Source organism: Leptonychotes weddellii, chromosome 3, assembly GCF_054177405.1.
Source record: "Leptonychotes weddellii isolate Sample4059 chromosome 3, ASM5417740v2, whole genome shotgun sequence".
NCBI lineage: Eukaryota > Metazoa > Chordata > Mammalia > Carnivora > Phocidae > Leptonychotes > Leptonychotes weddellii.
Genome location: NC_138371.1, coordinates 6,715,363 through 6,734,390, shown reverse-complemented (window position 1 = coordinate 6,734,390; position 19,028 = coordinate 6,715,363). Strand labels below are relative to the sequence as shown.

The 19,028-nt window shown below is 48.4% G+C and overlaps 1 protein-coding gene across 3 annotated transcripts in view; it reads left to right on the top strand.

Annotated features, from left to right (window-relative positions):
- LOC102748739 (DIS3-like exonuclease 2) overlaps positions 1-19,028 on the top strand; it is a 161,559-nt gene that overhangs the window by 98,669 nt on the left and 43,862 nt on the right. For all 3 annotated transcript variants that reach the window (XR_014143331.1, XM_081813389.1, XM_081813388.1), the window contains exon 6: positions 18,235-18,314. Coding sequence is in view for 2 of the 3 variants with exons in the window: in XM_081813389.1 (XP_081669515.1) it covers positions 18,235-18,314 (80 nt within the window). In the remaining variant the exon portion in view is untranslated. The remainder of the gene's footprint in view (positions 1-18,234; positions 18,315-19,028) is intronic.

Below are 19,028 nucleotides of genomic sequence, written 5' to 3'. Positions count from 1 at the left end.
ATTTACCATTGAAGGATATCTGGGTGTTTCCAGCTTGGGGCAGTTGTAGAATAATGGTGCCATAAATACCTGCAGGCTTTAGTGTGATGGTTAAGTTTTCATTTCACTGGGTAAATACCTAGAAGGGGGAATTGGTAGATCATATGGCAAGTGTCTAACTTTATTTTAAAACGACCAAACAAGAGGTGCCTGGGTGGCTCAGTCAGTTGAGCATCCAACTCTTGATTTCGGCTCAGGTCATGATCAGGCTCTGCGCTGGGCATGGAGCCTGCTTAATCTTTTCTCTCTCCCTCTCCCTCTCCCCATCCCCACCTCCCTCCCTCTCAAAAAAAAAAAACCCCCAAAACTACCAAACTGTTTTCTAGGCGGTGGTATACCACTCACCAACAATGTATGAGAGTTTTAGTTTCTTTACATGCTTACCAGCACTACGTATCGTCAGGTTTTTGTCAAATTGTTTTGTTTTGTTTTTTAGCCATGTTAATAGGTGTGTAGAAGTATTTCATTGGTGGTTTTAACTTGCATTTCCCTACTAATGACGTTAAACATGTTTTCATGTGCATATTTGCTGTCTGCCTGTCTTTTTTAATGAAGTGCCTGTTCATATCTTTTACCCATTTTTTAATTGAGTGGTTTAGTTTCCTATTACTAAGTTTTGAGAGTTCTTCTTATATTCTGGATATAAACCCTCTATCAGGTATGTGATTTACAAATATTTTATCCAAGTCTTTGGCTTGTCTTTGCATTCTCTTATTTCTTCACTCTCTCTGTGAAGAGCAGAAGCTGTAAATGTTGATGAAGTCAAGTGTATCGAATTTTTCTGTCACAGATTTTGCTTTTGGTATCCTAAGAAATGTCTAACCCAAGGTCATGAAGGTTTTTCCATTTTTTTTTCTGGAAATTTTATAGTTTTAGGATTCACATTTCGGTTCTTCTTTCTTTTTAAAACACTTATTTCCTGGGCCCAGTTTTTTTGAACATAGTTCCAATAACTGAGACAGACATGTAACTGAGCACAGTTGGGATGGGGTCATCCTGAGGGCCTTGCCAGGCACGGTGCCCACCAGGAACCATCTGGAAGGGAGGTGCGGGCATCAGAAGCTGCCTCAGGAGCGGCTTTTAAACAGATATGAGGCTTCTCTGGCTTAAGATTTGGCATAAAATTGAAGATTGTATCTTCTTAAAGGAGGGTGCAGATGATAAGAGAAAAACCTCTAAACTTTCTAGATAAATCCTTCTGACTACTGCACAAAGTCGGGTTGGTAAATGGTGCCAAGCACAGGACTTAGTCGATTACATGCAAACACCCATGTCAGTGAGTCACATAATCATGCTTTAATCTCATAACCAAGAGGCTTTTAAAAATTACAGTCAACAAGGCAGCTTGCTAGTTATGACTGCCATTGGAATTGGGTTTTCCTTAGAACAGCTGGAGTGTAATTTGGTGGGAAGAAAGCCTGATATGGGTGAGAGGCCAAGGATTGCTTGCCTGGGAAGGATGTGCAGCTAACATTTGATAGAAATCTGTGAAATGACCAACCTCGGCCAAGCTAAGTAGGGTCCTGCCATCTTTCATCCATGGGAAAATACACTGCAGCAAAAGTATTCAGAAAACAACACTGATTATCAACTTTGTATCAGTCACCACAAGACAGGTAAGACATGGCCCTGTCTCTAAGAAACACATGGTTCAGAGCGTGCTTTGTACTGGGTTATAGAATCTGGGAGAAGATTCCTGTTCTAGTAAAAGAGAGCAGTTGAGAGTCGGTTGGGGATGGCTTCTTCAAGGATGTTCCAGGCAGAGCAGTGCAGGGGTTTGATATGTTCTGGGAGGTGCAGACCAATGGCATGGCTGGTCATAGGAAGAGCTCACGGTGGCAGTGGGAGATACTATTGGAGATATGACGAGGGCCAATCTTGGAGGACCTTTTTTCCTCTGCCCTGAAATATGAGTGCTTTCTTGAATTCATCATAGTATCGTTGAAGCATTTCACATATGGCAATGATGGGATGGGACTTCCTTTTTAGAAGGATCTCTCTGGCGGTTCTGTAGAGAATGAATTGGAAGGGGCCAAGGTGAACCTCTGTCAAGCCAGTTAGATGGCTGCAGCAGGAATCCACATGAGACCCTCTGGGGCCCTAACCTGGGGTCACACAGCTGACGGAGGGCACAGATGAGGAAGATACTGAGGAGGGGGAATCAGACCCCAAAAAGGGAGAGGGTGCATCTAGATACCTCTGGGTTTCTGACTGAGCAGCCAGGCGGTTGGGATGCCACCCCGGAGAACCCCCACCACCCTGGGAGGAAGAGCGGGCATCAGTCGGGGACCCCCTGAGCTTGAGTGCTTTGGGCCATCCAGTTCAAGACGCCCACAGAGCAGCCAGCCAAGCAAGTCTGGTGTGCCTTTACTTCCCCTGTTCAAGGTAAGTAAGTGTTCGTGGAAGCAACAGAAACATGTGTGCCTTCCAAAGTACAGTAAGCGGGCCTGGAAACACAATATGACGTTTAGTGAGCGAGGCTGGGTGAGCACATACGGGCACTGAGGTGCAGCACACCGCCGAAAGCTTCTGTCCCCCCACCCAGAGCCTAGATGCCACACGAGGGCTTCCCCTCAGCATGGAGCAGGAAGAAAGCAGCCATCATTAGCTCTTGTCGTCCCTCCCTCCCTCCTTACCTCCTCTCACCCCAGCTGAGCCCTTCTCATTTATTAAAAAAAAAAAAAAAGTGAATTCACTCCCAGTCCCTTTGAAACCCAACATGTCAGTGATAGATGAGGCAGTATTCTTTAACTTCAAAGGAGAAAAAGTGAGTGAGTGAATGCAGGCCAGGGGAGTTGAAAAGTCCAAGGGAACAGGAGACACATGGGGTGACCCCGCCATCAGGAGGAGCGCCCTTGATCCCACCCCTGCTGGTGCCATGCAAAGGCACAGACAATGCCACTTTCAGTAAATCATGAAGGATCCTGAATACCCGTTTTTGTCCATTTTCAATGGGCCTTGGGCATATTGCTTAAGATATAGCCAGCCATTTGTGCTGGGTTCCCAGCTACTCAAAGGCTCAAAGTCAAGTGCTCTCTGGACTATATAATGGAGCCTTTGCATATGTGATTTTTGGGGGAGATTTTTTTTCCAGACTTCCATAGCTAGTCATAGTAAGGGTGACCTTGTGGGTAGTGTGGGCCATTGTCGTCCATCTCCCATCCAGCCTTTGAGTGATGCCGAGCTTTGTGGGGTATCCATGCAGCACCTAATTCAATCACACAACTGACCCCTGCCTCTCTTTGGCAATATCCCCTTCTCTGCGCTCAGTGTGCTGCTGGGGGCCTCAGCACAAACCCCGGCTGTCCTCTGGAGGCATTCTGCACTAAACAGAGAGCTCTTGGCCATTTGTCCCGCTTTCAGAATTCTCGGCCCCCTGGTGAATCTGGCATGGGGAGTGGCTGCTTGTTCTCATGGAGGGTGTGCGCCCTGAAGATGCCTGTTGGAAGCGCCTTTTAAAAGTCCCCAGTTGTTTCCACGGTGGAGTCTTGGGAAGCATGACCTGGGGTCATTTAAGGGCTGGCGTGGTCACTTCCTTAATCGTCTATGACCGTTAAGAGCCTGATTTTCTATAAAGAGGCACAGAGGCTTCCTTGGCTTATTATTAATAATAACAAACAGCTAGAATTTATTGTCTGCCGCTTGCCAAGTGCTTTGACGTGTTACCTCATTTAATCCTTAAATCTTCTACCCATTTTTACAGACAAGGAGACTGAGATTTGGGGTAGGTAATTTGTCAAAAGTCACATACTAGAAGCGGCAGAGCGAGAACAGAAACTCTCCTTATTCTGCTTCGTTCTTTCATTTCTCTTGTTGTCGTTGTTTTATGTTCTTTTACAAATCAAACAAATGGATCAAGTCATACTCTTAGGATAACTTTGAAGAGCTGTCTTAAAATACCAATTCCATTTCTACAACGTCCTCGAGACGACAAAATTACAGAGCTGGAGAACAGAGCAGTGTTGCCAGGAGGTTGAGATGATGGGGGAGAGGAAGGTGGCGTGGTAAGGGGACAGTTCTCTATCCAGATTGTAATGGCATTTCCACAGATCTACAGTGTGACCAAATGACACGGAACTAGGTGCCGGTGTCCACCTCCTGGGCCTGATATCGTGTTCTAGTTATGTAAGCTGTAACCTTTGGCGGAAATTGGGTGAAGAGGACACAGGACCTCTCTCTGTACTAGCTTTGCAGTTTCTGTACATCTGTAATGATCTCAAAACAAAAAATGAGTTTTTCATTCACCTGGGTGGCGCACTGTCATGGGACCTGGGAAGGGCCAGGTCTCAGCTCAGGGGCCACCTGCTGTCAGAAAGCAGTGAGCGCCAGAGAGCTGCCGGTGGCCTAGGAGGGGACACGGGTGGGAAGAGGGTCCGGGTGTGAGCCCCTGTCGTAAGTCTTATGGGAAGGTGCTGAACTGAGAGTCAGGGCCCCTGGGCTCCAGTCTCATGGCTGCAGCTGTAGGACCTGGGACAAGCTGCCCAGTGCCCGGCAGCCTCCATGTCCCAGCTGTCAAGTAGGAACGGCCACAGCACCCGCCTGTTACTGAGGCCATTAAGAGAACCCAGGGAGAGAACATAGTAATGTGCTTAGCACAGGACTTACTGAGTGAGCTCAGTAAATCCTGACCATTTTTATTACTATCATCAGTATTATTTTATCCATTCCCAAGTTGTACCCTCCACTTCGTAGTCAGACCAATCTCATTCGTATTCACAGAACAGTGTGTGTTAATTCTTTGCTGGTCGTGCTCATTTATTCCTCTGCAGTTATTTGGTGAGTACCTACTGTGCCAAAGACTGGTAGCTACTGGGGGTACAGTGGTGGACATGACGCATGTGTTCTTTGCCCTAGGAGGGCTAAAGGTCCTGTGTTCTCCCGTTACCTGGAACTTCTTGTCGGTGTTTTGCAAATCCTCTCTGTCCTGCCAGACTCACCTCTGGCCTCGTCCACTCCATGCAGGCCGCTCTACCAGATCCTTCTCTGAGCTCAGCCGAGACCGTGCTTTTTCCCCTGGGCCTCTGGGTGCCTGGTACAGTACCGAGCAACACAGGGGCTGTGCTCCACAGGTGCTTTTGCTCACGGAATTGTGAAGTGGATGGCCAGAAGGAACCAAAGAGAGTATCTCCTCGGCGGCTTTCATCTTACAGAGGAAGTCATGCAGAGGGGTCCATGACTTAAATAATAGAAATTGGCTATGTGAGTCCCCAACCCATTTTTTCAACAGCATAATAATAGGCCCTATATTAATCTTATTTTATTGTTGTTGTTGCCTTGTTTTTCTCTCTTTATTCCTACTGTCCAGTATTTTGCCTAGCCGACTGGTGTGAGAAGCCCTTGGCTCTACTTCCAGTCTTCTTACTGGCTAGCTATGTGACTGAGCCTGTCAACCAGAGGACAGGGTCATTGAACTGGAAAAGCAGAGCCAGCCCGTCTCTCTCTCTTCCTTGCTTGCTCTCCCTTGAGTGACCTTACCTGCCACGTCCAGGGTCCGCGCAGCCCACTGCCTCTGGAGGGCCCACCCAGGCGTCTTCTTCCTTCAGCCCAGCTTCTCCACCTGAAACTGGGCAGCTCCATCTGCTCGGCCCTCTCAGTCCAGCTTCTTGTCTTCAATTCTGCCGAACAGAGGAGGCCCCCACCTTGTTTTCTGGTGATGCCTTTGCCAACGAGCCTTGGAGGACCGGCACTCAGAGCACCATTTACTGTCCTGTGTCTTTTAGAATCTAGAGAGAAGTCAAATGTTGCAGCCTCTGGCCTCCAACACAGTGCCCTGTTGGTGAGAGAAGAAATAGCTAGTGTGGCCCGGTGCGAAATGCACTCTGGAGTTAGGTAGGTTTGGGTTCCATTTCCGGGGGTGCCACATGCTGATTTATATTTTGCTGACTTCAGGGAAGCAGGTTTCCTAACACCCCTGAGCTTCCCTGTCTTTACCTTCAAAATAGGAGTGCCTGCACACACGAAACTCTTGGACCCTGTCTGGTTGCATATGGAAACTGAATTCCTCCTGCTAACTGCAGGGCCCCCTCTCGCCTAGAAATCCTTTAGTTAATTAACAAAGGCTTGTGGGAGACCACAAAGAGTCATCAGTTGGGATTTCTCTACTGGAGCTTCCAAGCTAGTGGGGATGGCATGATAGTTAAATATACAACCACAGACATGTTCCAACTCGAGAAGAAATGAGAAGAATCAGACCATGGTAGAAGCAATTTTCTCGTATCCGGACTGTCAGAAGCCAGCCCTCTGCCGTGCGCTAGCAGGTCGTTGTGGCCTCTTCCTCTCCCAAGCAGAGACTAGCAGACAAGTCGTTGCTGGTGCAGAAGTGCTAGGCCGCCTCTGCCGAGAGGCCTGTCTGCCAACCTGGCAGGGCCAGGGCGGGGCATTGCATTCTCCCCGACCTGCCGTCTCCACGGAGAGCAGCCCAGGGAGCCTGGTCACCGGAGAAGATCCGTCAGGGCTGCCCTGTGATGGCAGACCCTGGGTCCGCATGCCTCCGAGAGCACCAGGGCTGCTGGAGCACCGTGAAGCTTCGAAGCATCACGTCCTCCTGCTGAGCCCCTGGGGGAGTCCCACACGCCGAGGACTGGCTCCCCAGATACTGCTCAGGGGAGGGAAGTGAACCCTACAACTGTAGAAATGCCGCAGGTTGAAGAGGGATCACATTTGGAACCGTCCAGTCCCAGTCAGCTTGTCCCAGCGGGCTCTTGTCTCCATTTTGATCTCTGTTCATGCCGAGAAATAACCCCAGGTCTTGTGGCAACAGGAACATTTATTGGCTGTTTGCCATAGACGGGTGCTGTTCTCAGGTGGTTTTCCTCATTTAATTTTCACAAAAAGCCTGTGAAATTGGTACTGGTATTATTCCCATTTTCCAGAGGAGGAAACCGAGACAGAAACAGGTCAAGTAATTCCATGAGAGAATACAGCTAATAGGGAAAAAAAAAAGGATTCAAAACCAGACAGCCTGAGGAGGAGGCCAGCGGCCTCCTGCCCAGTGTGTGTGTTGGGAGGGGGGTGGTGGTTTGTAGGTGCACCTTTTCACAAATGGAATGACCTCCTTCCTGATCTAGTAAAGCCCGTACCCCGGGCCGGAGGGTCACAGCAAAAGCATGAACTCTTAGATGCGCTAGTAAGAGAACTCGTCCAGTCTAATGGGCAGAAAGTTAGAGCAGCAGAGGACCCCTAAGGTCCATGCAGACTGTGAGAGCCTCTGATGGCCCCCAACCCCGCCGAGCTCCAGCCCACAGCCCCTAGCAAGAGTATACGAGGGCTGAGGGAACACAACTGTCTGCTTAATGAAAATGTTCCCCTAAGATTCTTGTGAAACTTATTTTTGTAACATTTAACATCATGTGTCGTTTCTTAAATGATTTTCAACTATGTGAGATTATCCAAGGATTCTCTGTTACCAAAGCTGACTTTTCAGTTAGCAAGGCAAACAGAAAGTCTGTCCATTTTCCTTCTGACTGGATCCTGGCCCTTGCTAGCACCCTCCACCGACCTCTGTCCATACTTTTGGTCTTTGCATTTCATCTCAGGGGCAAACTTCTTTCTGTACTTTTCTTCAAACTTCACAACACCCAGGTGTTTGGTTTTTACCATAGTTAGAATGGTATCTGTTAGATGTGTTGTTTATAAATAAAAGGGCTAAGAGACTAGTGATTATCTTGGGTGAGAATAGGAACCTCAGGTGCCCGCAGGTATGGGCCTCCTAGGTATCCCTTCCAGATTGTTCTGAACAATCCAGTAAGCGTTGTCAAGCCAACAGGCATTTTGTGACTAGGTGGTGGTGGGCCATGATTCTTCTGCCAGGGGCTGCTGCTAAGCCCTCTGCTGCAGGCAAAGCCAGGGAGAATGGCACATTGGCTGCCCCAGGACCAGAAACAACCTTAGAATATTGCCCTAGAATATGGTGTCCAGACTTTTAGCTTTGGGAGGAAGGAAGCAGAATTAATATGGAATCGAGTCATGAACTTTGACAGTTGCTCTTGGCTACCTAAGACAACCATAGGCAGGAGAATTCTTCGCTGCCACTTGTCTCTCATTAAACCGTCCAAAGATGTGAGCACTGGTCCTTCCGAAATCTTCAGAGCTTCTCTTCTCCCAGATAGGGCGGGGATTATTACGGGTCCTTTATTCCAGTGCACCAAGAAAGTATCTCACATTCATCCATAAAACAAACCACAAGGATGACCATAGAGGAACTCAGCTCCATTTAACAGGTGGAAAAGTTAAGGCCAATAGAACCCCACCACCACCCCAGAGTCTGGGAGAGAACAGAGACGAGGCCAGAGCTGCTGGCTGCCAGCTTAGAGTTATATAACTCCCCAACTCCTCAAGTCCCTGGAAACTGAGGCCAATTCCCTGGAAGATCATTCTGTTCTCTCCTGTTTTTTCAAGAAGAGAGCCAGCTTGATCACTGGCTCTGAGGATTGTATGAGAATGTCCCGTTTTCTTTCTTCCATGAACTGAATGCCTGCCGTCATGATCATTGTTTAATCAGGTTGTATTTGAACCTGCCCGGATCTCATATTTTTGTGTATGTTTGGCTTATATTTTGACGACCCTTATTTTAGTTATACATACCCTCTTCTGTTTCCCAAAAGGATCTGAGAAGACTTACAACAAAGGAAATAAACAGTGAAATGGATTCAATAGAAAGAAAGACGGAAAACCAGAACCGCAGAAAGGAGGCAGAAGTAAAATGACAACTGTCAGAGTGAGCATAGTTCCTGCGACAGGGCATCATATTTTCTGATTTCAGTATCAGAAAAGCAGCAGTCCTGCTTTGGGGGAGAGATAGGGCCATGAGAATCATCCAGAATGCTCCAGCTGTGAGTGGGATGAGCAGATGGGCTGCACGGGACACGTGCACCCTTGCTCACCACGCTTTGCAGTCTCATTGTTGTCATATTGCTCAGAAATCTAAGGGGCACAAATGTGGCCCAGTGACCAGGTAAGCCCTGATCAGGAGAACAGGGGAATCCCGTTCTGCTAAGGGAGATGCTGGTCCCACCCCGTAGTAAAGGCAGAGGGGGTGTGGGGCAGTGGCCGGCAGAGCTGTACTCCCCGGCCTTGCTGGTGAGCCATGACATAAGCCCCAGGAGAGGAGGCAGCATGACAGGCAGGCAGGAGAAGCCAGGGCTTTCCTCTCCTGGGAAATGCTTGTTCACTGAAGCAAACCTAGCAGGAAGCGACAGGCATGGGTTCCTTGCTCAAGAGCAGCCTTCCCTATGAGTCGACCATAGCTCTAGAGACTGACAGTTTTTCTTCTGAGCAAGTAAAACCTCAGCATTGAAGAATCCTTGTCCTGTCATATTTAACCTTAATGAGAAGAGAATGAGCCTCTGTAACAAGGTGCAGTGGAGTCAGGAGAAGTGGCCTTAAGTGAAAACACAGCTGTGGGGTTTACAGACGCCCCTGCAGGGAGGCGTCATCCAGTGGGGCGGCCAGCCTGGCCATAGACTTTCCAACATTAATGAATCGGGAACTCCATGCTGAACAGGATTTAGTTCGATGGGTCCCTGTGCCAGCAGATGGATGTATTTTTCTTGAAAGACCAAGGTGCCAGAAATCTCCATGATTACGTTACTGGAGCAAGGTTCTTTTTTGTGGTTTGGGAAGTTGAGCGTCAGGAGGACTGCAAGATCCTCTTGCTCTTTCTCACTCTTATTTTTTCCAGGTCAGAACCAGAGCTTGGGGTGGGGAGGAAAATCCTGCTGAATGAGCAAGTTCTTTCTTAAAAAGCTCTCTCCAAGTCCAAAAAGACTTCAGTGGACTTAGGAGAAAGAAACTTAATACATTGCCATAGAATCGTTGTGAACCAAGAGGAAGCCAAGTCCACAGCATCTTTGTCTTATAAAAGAAAGCAAAGAGGAGATGGAAAAAAAGAAATAATGCTTGGGAGATCCAAACCAAACAAGAAAAACTGAAGAAGAAAAACTAAGATCACCTCGGAGAACGTGAAGATTTCCTTCTAATAAGATTTTTCAATTACAGAACCAAGGCTCCGGTAGAAGTAACTTCTGTGTGTTGGAAGTGCCATGACTGAGATGTGGGAAGTGTGAGGGGATTTGCCACTTTGGGCTGAAGGAAGAGTTGGACACCCCGCAAGACCAGTGGACTGGGAAGGCAAGAGCCAACCATGCGGCAGCTGCAGGCTTCCCAGGCTGCTCTTTGACCTGCGTTTGAACCTCGGTCCTAATAGCTAGCAGATTGAAAGAGGCTCACAGGCCTCCTGGAGAACCCATGTTGGCTTGAACTAGAGCGATCCTGGCTACAGAACCAGGCTCTACTTTGACCAGCCACCTCCCTCCTGACACCCCCCACGAGAGGGACTCAGAACCTGGCGCCCAGGTCCCCACCTCGGTCACGAACCAGCCTGCAAGGGCTGTCTGGGCCATGGTCAGAGACGCCTTGTTGCCCACCGGAGGTCATTTCAAAGCTCTCGTGGATGAAATAGGCAACTCCTAAACGTCTTCATGTATTTCTTGCCTTCCGAAGGTCATGCCAGGTTTTCTCAAAAGCACCAGAAGCTCTGAGCTGGTGTCTTCCTCAGCTGATGGGGTTTAATGCCAAGTGGCCTGTGCGTGATGTTCTCCAGGAACACGGCTGTGTGGAACTGTACACCTGAGCCGATTGAGGCCTAATTTGCTCACTGGCCAAGGGGAACATCTGGCACACCACCTTTAGCCCCCATTTCCTGTCCTGTTCCATTACTCTTTTTCGGTTATTCTCATGAATGTAGTCTGGCCTATTGGCTTCGCTGGATTGGCATACAAAATAAGGTCACATTTCCTTGAATAGTTACCTTCAGTGACTCCATGGACCCTTCTGCTGCTTAGCTTGGGGCACTCCCTCTTGCCCCTAGGTCCACCTGAGGAGGCTCATACCGTCCGGAACCGGTCACTCTTGTGGCTTCCTTGCCACCTGCAAGAAACATGGCCCTGCTGCTCCCTGGCCATCCCCCTCCCCCAGAGCCCCGAGGGACTGAAGAAAGGCCTCTTGCACCCAGCCCAGGTCCTTGTCGCCCACACTGCTGGAGGCTGACAGAGTGACCTCCTTACTGCCTCTTGGGCTTCCTTCTCTCCTCACCCGATTCCAGGAATGGGGGGCATTTGGAAACTGTCCTCCCTGGGCAAAGATTGACTAGTGGAGCTGCCTCTGGAAAAGGGAAAGATGGACCTCGTCAAGTGTCATAGTGATGGTTGTTCCAAACCGAGCGACTCCATGGGTCGGTCCCTGCGGTCTGATATAGTCGGTAGGCCTGGCTGCTTCCTTGCTGTGCCAGGCTCGCAGGACACAGTCAGGAACTATTCTTGAGTGAAAGACTGACTGTGGGTATCTTCCAAGGCGCTGGCAAAATGGAAGCACCTGGGCACCAAGGGGATTTGAGCCATCGCTTCTCATCTGGTGGCAGTTACTGAGGGTCACAGGGGTGAGGCGGAATTTCTTCCCTGAAGTGAGAGGAAGCAAAACAAACTCAGGGATGAGATTGGGTGACTACAGATGTGTCCAGCCAGAATTGGAGCGTGCTGAGGAGCGCAGAAACCTGCAGGGGGGAGACTCTGCCTGTGTAATAGATGAGTGGACAGTTGTTAGTAGGTAAAACGCTCCAACTTTCTAGTCGGCAGGTCAGCTCAGCGACATGCACTGAGCATCTGTTGTGGACAGTGCTGAGGGCACTGTGTGCCAAGGGTATCTACCCTGAGCCCTTGGACTCACTGGGGAGAGAGGCCCTGCCTCCAGTTACCAAAGGACGGAATAGTGAAAGGCTGACTTTCACAGAGAGAAGCTCAAGAATATGTGGGGTCTTGCTGGGGTAGACAGGAAGGGCCCTCCTAGAAGCAGTCACGGCATAAGGAAGGGCCAGAGGTATGAAAGTACATGGCATGATCCAAGCTCACATAGTGAGCTCTGCAGTGTGGGTCAAGTGCATGGATTTTGCAGCAGGAGCAGAGGGAGTGTGGGGGCACCCTTCCCTGTCAGGCAGGCTTGTGTTTCTCCCTTAACACTCCTGTCGGGGTGCCTGGGTGGCTCAGCCGTTAAGCGTCTCCCTTCAGCTCAGGTCATGATCCCAGGGTCCCAGGATTGAGCCCTGCATCGGTCTGCGTGCTCGGCAGGAAGCCTGCTTCTCCCTCTCCCACTCTCCCTGCTTGTGTTCCCTCTCTCAAGTTCTCTCTTTCTGTCAAATAAATAAAATAAAATCTTAAAAAAGAAAGAAAAAGACTCCTGTCACCTGCTCTGAGGTCCTCCCTGGTTGGTACCCTCTCCTCAGTGCACGCCCCCCTCACCATCCCTCCGTTACAGTCCATTTTTGTTCATGTGAGCAGCCAACCCCCAGAGATCCCAGCCTGTTTGACTCATTCTCATACCTGTGGCAAATAGACAGCAGGAAGCCATCGAAGATACTTAAAGAAGGAAGTTTCATCAGGCTTGTGTTTTAGAAAGATAACTCAGCTGCATTGTGGAGAGTGGCACCAAGAAGTGGGTAGACCTATTATGTGTCTGTGTCCTTGGGAGAAATGATGTGCAGTTACAGAAGAACAGTAGAGGTCTAGAAGGCCGGCAGAGACCGGGTATGGCTCAACCAAGGCTCTGGCTCTGCTCTTCTGCGGCTCTCTAAAGGCTGCTTCTTCTGTGAGTTGGCTTCCTTCTCAGGCTGAGAGCAAGCTGTTGCAACAGCTCTGGCCCCTCATGCCCAGAAGCACTCAGCAAACATCCCGTCATATCCCATTGGCTTCGTTTAGGTCACATGTCCTTTCCTGAACCAGTTCCTGGGGCCAGGAAATGCCAGGCGCTGATTGGCTTGGGTTCCTGATCAGTTACTGAGAGGTGTACAAGGTTGCCTTAGAACTGTCAGGCCCAGCCCCGGAAACTGGATCTGCTTCCCCCTGGATTCCGTGGCCTGTGTGGGCGGGTAACTAGCTGAATAAATGTAGGGTGTCATTGGGAAGGAGAAAAGGACCACTGGATATGCATCTAGGTCTGCTGCATGGGCTGCTTGGACTTCTTCATTCTTGTCTTGAACTTTGCACATAGTGGGTACCTACCAACACCCCTGAACCCCTGTAGTGACACATTTTGTGGATTAGTTTGTCTGGGAAACATCGTATTATCATCCTGGGTGAATTTCAGACCTCTCATGGAGGACCTTTTCACCCCAACCTCCCAATTCTCCATTCCTTGACTTCTGCTCATATCTTGAGACTGACTGCCCCATGTCCAAGGTCAGACAGGACTTACTCTCTGACCACAGTCTCCAGTGCCTCCCCCTCCCTCACGCAGTGACTCTCACAGTTCCTCTCCATGACCTCATGGACACTCAGGAGGCCAGTGTTGTCCAGTGGTTAGCAACGTGGCTCACACTTTAGTTCTGTGACTGATTTGCTAATTTGGGCTAAAAATACTTAAAACTCCTGTGTAACAGATGGATAGGAACCAACCTCACGGGGCTCTTTAAATAGAGGATTGAGGACTGATAAACATGCTCAATAAATATTAGCTCCAAACAAGACATCTGTCACCCAGATCGTTCTTTTTTCTTCCAATCAGCCCCTTTCATTTTTATTTCTTGCCTGTTGCCCCTTAGAGTCCCTGGCCCATCTGTTGCCAATATCATATCTCTACTCCCTTGCTCCATTATTCTTCCCTCAGACCTTCCTGGCAAATGCTCAGCTTTGGACCAACCTACCTTTCTTCATGCCAATGTCTAAGTTGCTAGAAAAAAAAAAAAATCAACATCTGGGCAGATGGTTGCTACAGTACCTTCAGTTCCTGTGGCCTCAGCTGGACCGTTAATGCTCCCTGGCAACCCTCATGCTCTTCCCTGGTCAACGGTTTTTCCTGTTCTCCAAAGAAACAATTTCAAGCCTTCATCACTTTCCTCCAAACTCTTTTCCTTCCCTCACCAAACCCTCCATTCCTTGTGGATTATTTGACCTCCTAATTCTCAGAAAAGAACAAAAATCAGACTGGAACATTCCAAACCACCACCATCACCCATCTTGTCCCCCCCGCCCCCCCCAAATCCACCAGATCCACAGATATATCCACATCCCTGCCCAGCCTTCCCTACTCTCCAGTGCAGGAAGGGTCATCCACTTGTGTGTTGGTTTCCCGTCCCTCCGGTCATCTCGGCCACCTTGACTCTTTAGTTACCTCCATCTCTCCTTTGTCTTCGAGCCCGCCCTCTGTAGTGCTTCTTTTATATCCACATTTAAACGGCCTGTTGTCTTAGGATACGCTTTCCTTTCAGCCGACATCCTCCTGTCTGGTCCTGTTCCAATCCATTCATCTTGACTCTTCCCCCACCACCGTCTAATTTGCTAAAATTACTCATGATCCCCACTTCCTTACCTTCTACTCGTTTTTCACCCATCACACCCTGGTCTCTGCTCCTACCACCCTCCTGAGAGTCCTTGTTGCTAAATCCAATGGACTCTTTGTTTTGAATGCTTGTTCCTCTCTTACTTGACCTCTTAGAAGGATTTAATGCTGCTGACTGCTCCCTCCTTGAGATATGTTCTCCTCTTGGCTCCTGTAACGTCATAACTCAAAACTCCGTTGCCCTTAACCTCCGTTGCACTGCTCCGAAATCCAGCTGTGCTATCAAAGACCTCATTTTTACTCTACATACTCTCTTGGGGGCGTTCTCATCCACACCAGTGGCTTTAGTCACCATCTTACTTACCATCCAGAGGCTTCCAAATTTTGCACCTCCAGATAACAGTCTTGCCTATAAAATTCAGAATTGTCTATACAAGCTGCCTACTCTTCATCTCCACTAAGATGCCTCTCAGATACCTTAAAATCAGCACTCCCAAACTAAACTCAAGCTCTCCTTCCAAACCCGCTGTTCCTCCTTGTCGCAATGAGTAGCAGCACCATCTGCCCTGCTGCCCAAGACAGAGCACCTTAAACATTATTTTTGACACCTCCCTCCCTGGCGGGCTTCACATCCAGACCATCACCGAGTCCTCTAATTCTGGTGAGGTGGAAAGAGCATGGGTTTTAGCTGAAATTCTAATTGTGGTTTGGACAAATTACTTAACCTTTCTTAGCCTCAAGTTCCTCCCCTGTAAAAAGGAAATCATAATACCTAATTCAAATGGTTGTGGTCAGGGTAAAGGAGAGCCTTTACTTGGTAGGCATTCCATAAATATGAGTTTTCCATTCAGTAAATATGAGTGCTCTTCTGTCCCATTCCCTCCCCCCACCCCCATCACTGCTTCTGCTCACTCACCTAAGTGTTGAATTGGTATTTACACAGTTTCTTGACCTCAAGAATGAAATTTCCCCTAATTCCTTCATGACTAAGGACTGTGGCTTGTAGCTCCTCGTATTTATCATAAAGGATTTGGAAAACGCAAAGAAAGGAAAGGGACACTGTTGCCATCGTTCCTTCCAGTCTTTCTTCTATGCAGTCTTTGTTCTGTTCTGTTTTACATAGTTTTCTTGGGCTATAATCAGGTATGCATCCAGCTTTTTTCCAGCTAACCCAAATATTTTCCCAGATTAATCAAAATCCTTCATAAACAGTTTTGTGTTTTTTTTTAAGATTTTATTTATTTATTTGAGAGAGAGAGAGCATGAGACAGGGGAGGGTCAGAGGGAGAAGCAGACTCCCTGCTGAGCAGGGAGCCAGATGCAGGATTCGATCTGGGGACTCCAGGATCATGACCTGAGCCGAAGGCAGTCGATTACCCGACTGAGCCACCCAGGCGCCCCAAAATCCTTCATAAACAGTTTAATGGCTGCTGTTCTGCATGTGACTGTGGTGTAGTTTACCTAACCACTCTGCTATTGCTGGTCTTTAGAGTCTTTCCAATCAACGATACTGAAGTGAACAGTTTCACAAAAAAACTTTTCCTCTTCCATTTATGATAATTTTTCTAAGCCATAAATTCATAAATCACTGAGCCAAAGGATTTGAAAATTTCTAAGCAGAGCAGTCTTTGAAATGAATATAGGCCTGGCCTCAGCCACAAAGAGAGAGGTAAAGAGAAAATGGTATAGTTAAGAGATTCTTAAAACAATTATTTTCTGTTTTGCTGAAGAGGGCTGGGAAGGTCCAAGCAGGGTTCTGTAGGGAAAACATGCCTTTGACTTGAAGTTCCTGGCTTCATGATGGTGAAGAAGGGCTTGTTTCTGTTTTTGTATTTTCATCTGGGTCAGTAAGAGGACAAGCCATTCCTACGAGCTCTTTTCCCTCTCAGGAAGAGAAAAATCGTCCAGCCTCTAATGATGCAGATCTGTGTTAACAGCCTTGCAGTTTAAAAAAAAAAAAGTTACAATAATGTATCCTCCTAATGTGCAGTTAATTTTAGTTAAAATTTCCCTGGCCATTTAAAAACCTGGTGAATTTGTAAATCTAATAATTGGCTCTAGGTTTAGAAATGTTAAAGCTGCCATAACCACCTCAGGTCTAGCAGGACACTTCCCTGAGTTCTGGCTTCCCGGTGACACAGGAGGAGTTCTGCACCCACCTGAGCTCTCCCCTCCGGAATCCAGAAAGAAACCAGGACCTCATTACCAGATTCTTGTTCCTGATCATCCCTAATCAGAGAAAGCTACTGAGTGCCTCAAAGTTAACATGTCCAAACTTTTGGCTTTCTGGCTATCCCCAGATTCAGTCTTCCCACTCAGCAATGGAACCTACCCGATTGTTCAGATCAAAAACTTGAACCGTCTTGGATTTCTTCTTTTCCAATCTCACCACTCCCTAACATCAGCATATCCTGTCAACTTTGCTTCTAAAACTTTTTTTTTTTTTCAAGTTTTTATTTAAAATTCTAGTTAGTTAGGGGCGCCCGGGTGGCACCGTCAGTTGGGTGTCCAACTCTTGTTTTCGGCTCAGGTCGTGATCTCGGAGTTGTGAGATCGAGCTCCATGCTCAGTGTGGAGTCCTCTTGGGACTCTCTCTCCCTCTCCCTCTGCCCCTCCCCGCCCCCAGCACTCTCTCTCTCAAAAAAATAAAAAATCTTTTAAAAAAATAAAATTCTAGTTAACAGATAGTGTAATACTAGTTTCAGGAGTAGAATTTGTGATCCATCACTTACATATAACACCCAGTACTCATCACAAGTGCCCTCTTTAATCCTCATCACCCACTTAGCCCATCCCCCATCCACCTCCCCTCTGGCAATGCTCACTTTGTTCTCTATAGTTAAGGGTCTGTTTTATAGTTTGCCTCTCTCTTTTATTACCCCCCTATGTTCATCTGCTTTGTTTCTTAAATTCCACATCTGAGTGAGATCATATGGTATTTCTAAGGTAGGTCTTAAAAGTGTCCATTTCTCTCCCTCTCGCCACCCTGCACGCCCCTCCCTCCCCCCCCAGCCCCCAGCCCCACTCACCTGTGCTGCTAGGTAGCCTCCTGCATGACTCCTGCTTCTGCTGTCACCCCTATAGCCTGTTCTCTACACAGTAGCCAGCGGGGTCTTGCTAAAACATAACTTTGATCATGTCACCCACCCTTTCCTTAGCAAAGGCTTTCCTTTGCTGTGAAGGTAAAGGTCAAAAATTCTAACGTGGCCAGCCAGGTTCTGCGTGTTCTGCCCCGGCCTCCCTCTCCAGCATCACTGCCCGCCGTGTCCCCTGTAGCTGCTGGGTTCCAGCTTACCAGCCATCCTTCAGTTCCCAGACTCCTGCCTCAGGGCCTCTGTACATGCTATGCTCTCTGCCAAGGAGAACCTTCTCCTCTCCCCGTCCTCCCCTCCTGCTTCCCCCATTGCCAGTCTGGATCAGGTTATTTACTGCTGTAGAAATGCAGGAGTCTTTTTCCTGCTTCAGAGAACCTATTTTAATTGGAGGTTTGATATTCATTCATTCACTCATCCATGTGGGTACATGATTGATACCTGTCTTTTCGACCAGACGGTAAGATCCATGAAGAAGGCCCCTCTCTGCTTCTCTACGCTGTTCTTTCCCCACCAGCTAGCCCAGTGTCTGGCACAAAGTAAGTGCCTAATCATTGGTTACATGCTGAATGAGTAAGTAGAGTCCCCCTAGTGATCCCCTCTGATGACAGAGTCCCTGTAAGACGTGGCTCTTCCCCGAGGTGGCAGGCCTGGGCTCTCCGCAACATGTCAGCTGGAGGGAATGGCATTTTGCTTGACTTTTTCCTCATTTCAGCGGCCAGGATGAATAGCACATGCTGCCTAGACTTCATTCTTTCTCTCTTCTCTCTTTCTGCAGCTAAAACTTGCTTTCACTCTGGATCACGAGACTGGACGGCCTCAAGGATGTCACATCTACGAGCACCGCGACAGCAACAAGTAAGCCACTCGGTGGGAAAGAGCGTCCCCTCGCCCGTCCCGCGGCAAGGGGTGCACCTGTGGGCTCTCTCACAGTGGGCTTCGCTGACAGAGGCTTGTCAGGAAGGGAATCACACTTTGGGGGGCTCCACTGGGAAATAGCTGACACAAAACTGTTTCTCCTATAAAATCTCTTTGGCTCCTAAATAGAGGACTTGAAGTGCTTGTATGGGAGGTATTAGACGTCTGTTCAGAAGCAAACCTTCCTTTCCAGACTTCAGTTTTCCTCTGGGGGACCCCCCCCCCCGCCCCCGCCGCCGCCCGTCTCCAATACCACACTTGCTAATTTGGTTCACTGTGTGTGACTCTGGCTCGTGCTGTCCTGTCTGACTGCCCTTCTGTGAATGGGTTTTGTTGTGTTAGTCTACCTTGTGAATTTTATAATCGGGGGACTTCTGGGTACTTACAGGGATTCAGGTTGGTGATCTTATTATTAGGAAGGCGGCACCTGGCAGGCTGTTACAGCAGCTTTTGCCTTCACCACAGACTGCCCCCCTGTGTGGTTCTGTCTGTGACACAGCGCGTGCCCGCTGATGACAGTGACAGTGATGATGATGGTAGCTACCAGTGCACCCCCGCTGGGCGTCTGCACAGCCCTGGGGACGTTACCCTTGTTGTCCTGTGTCATCCACATAGCACCCTGAAGAGTCTTCTCCGTTGTTACCACGCGTGTAT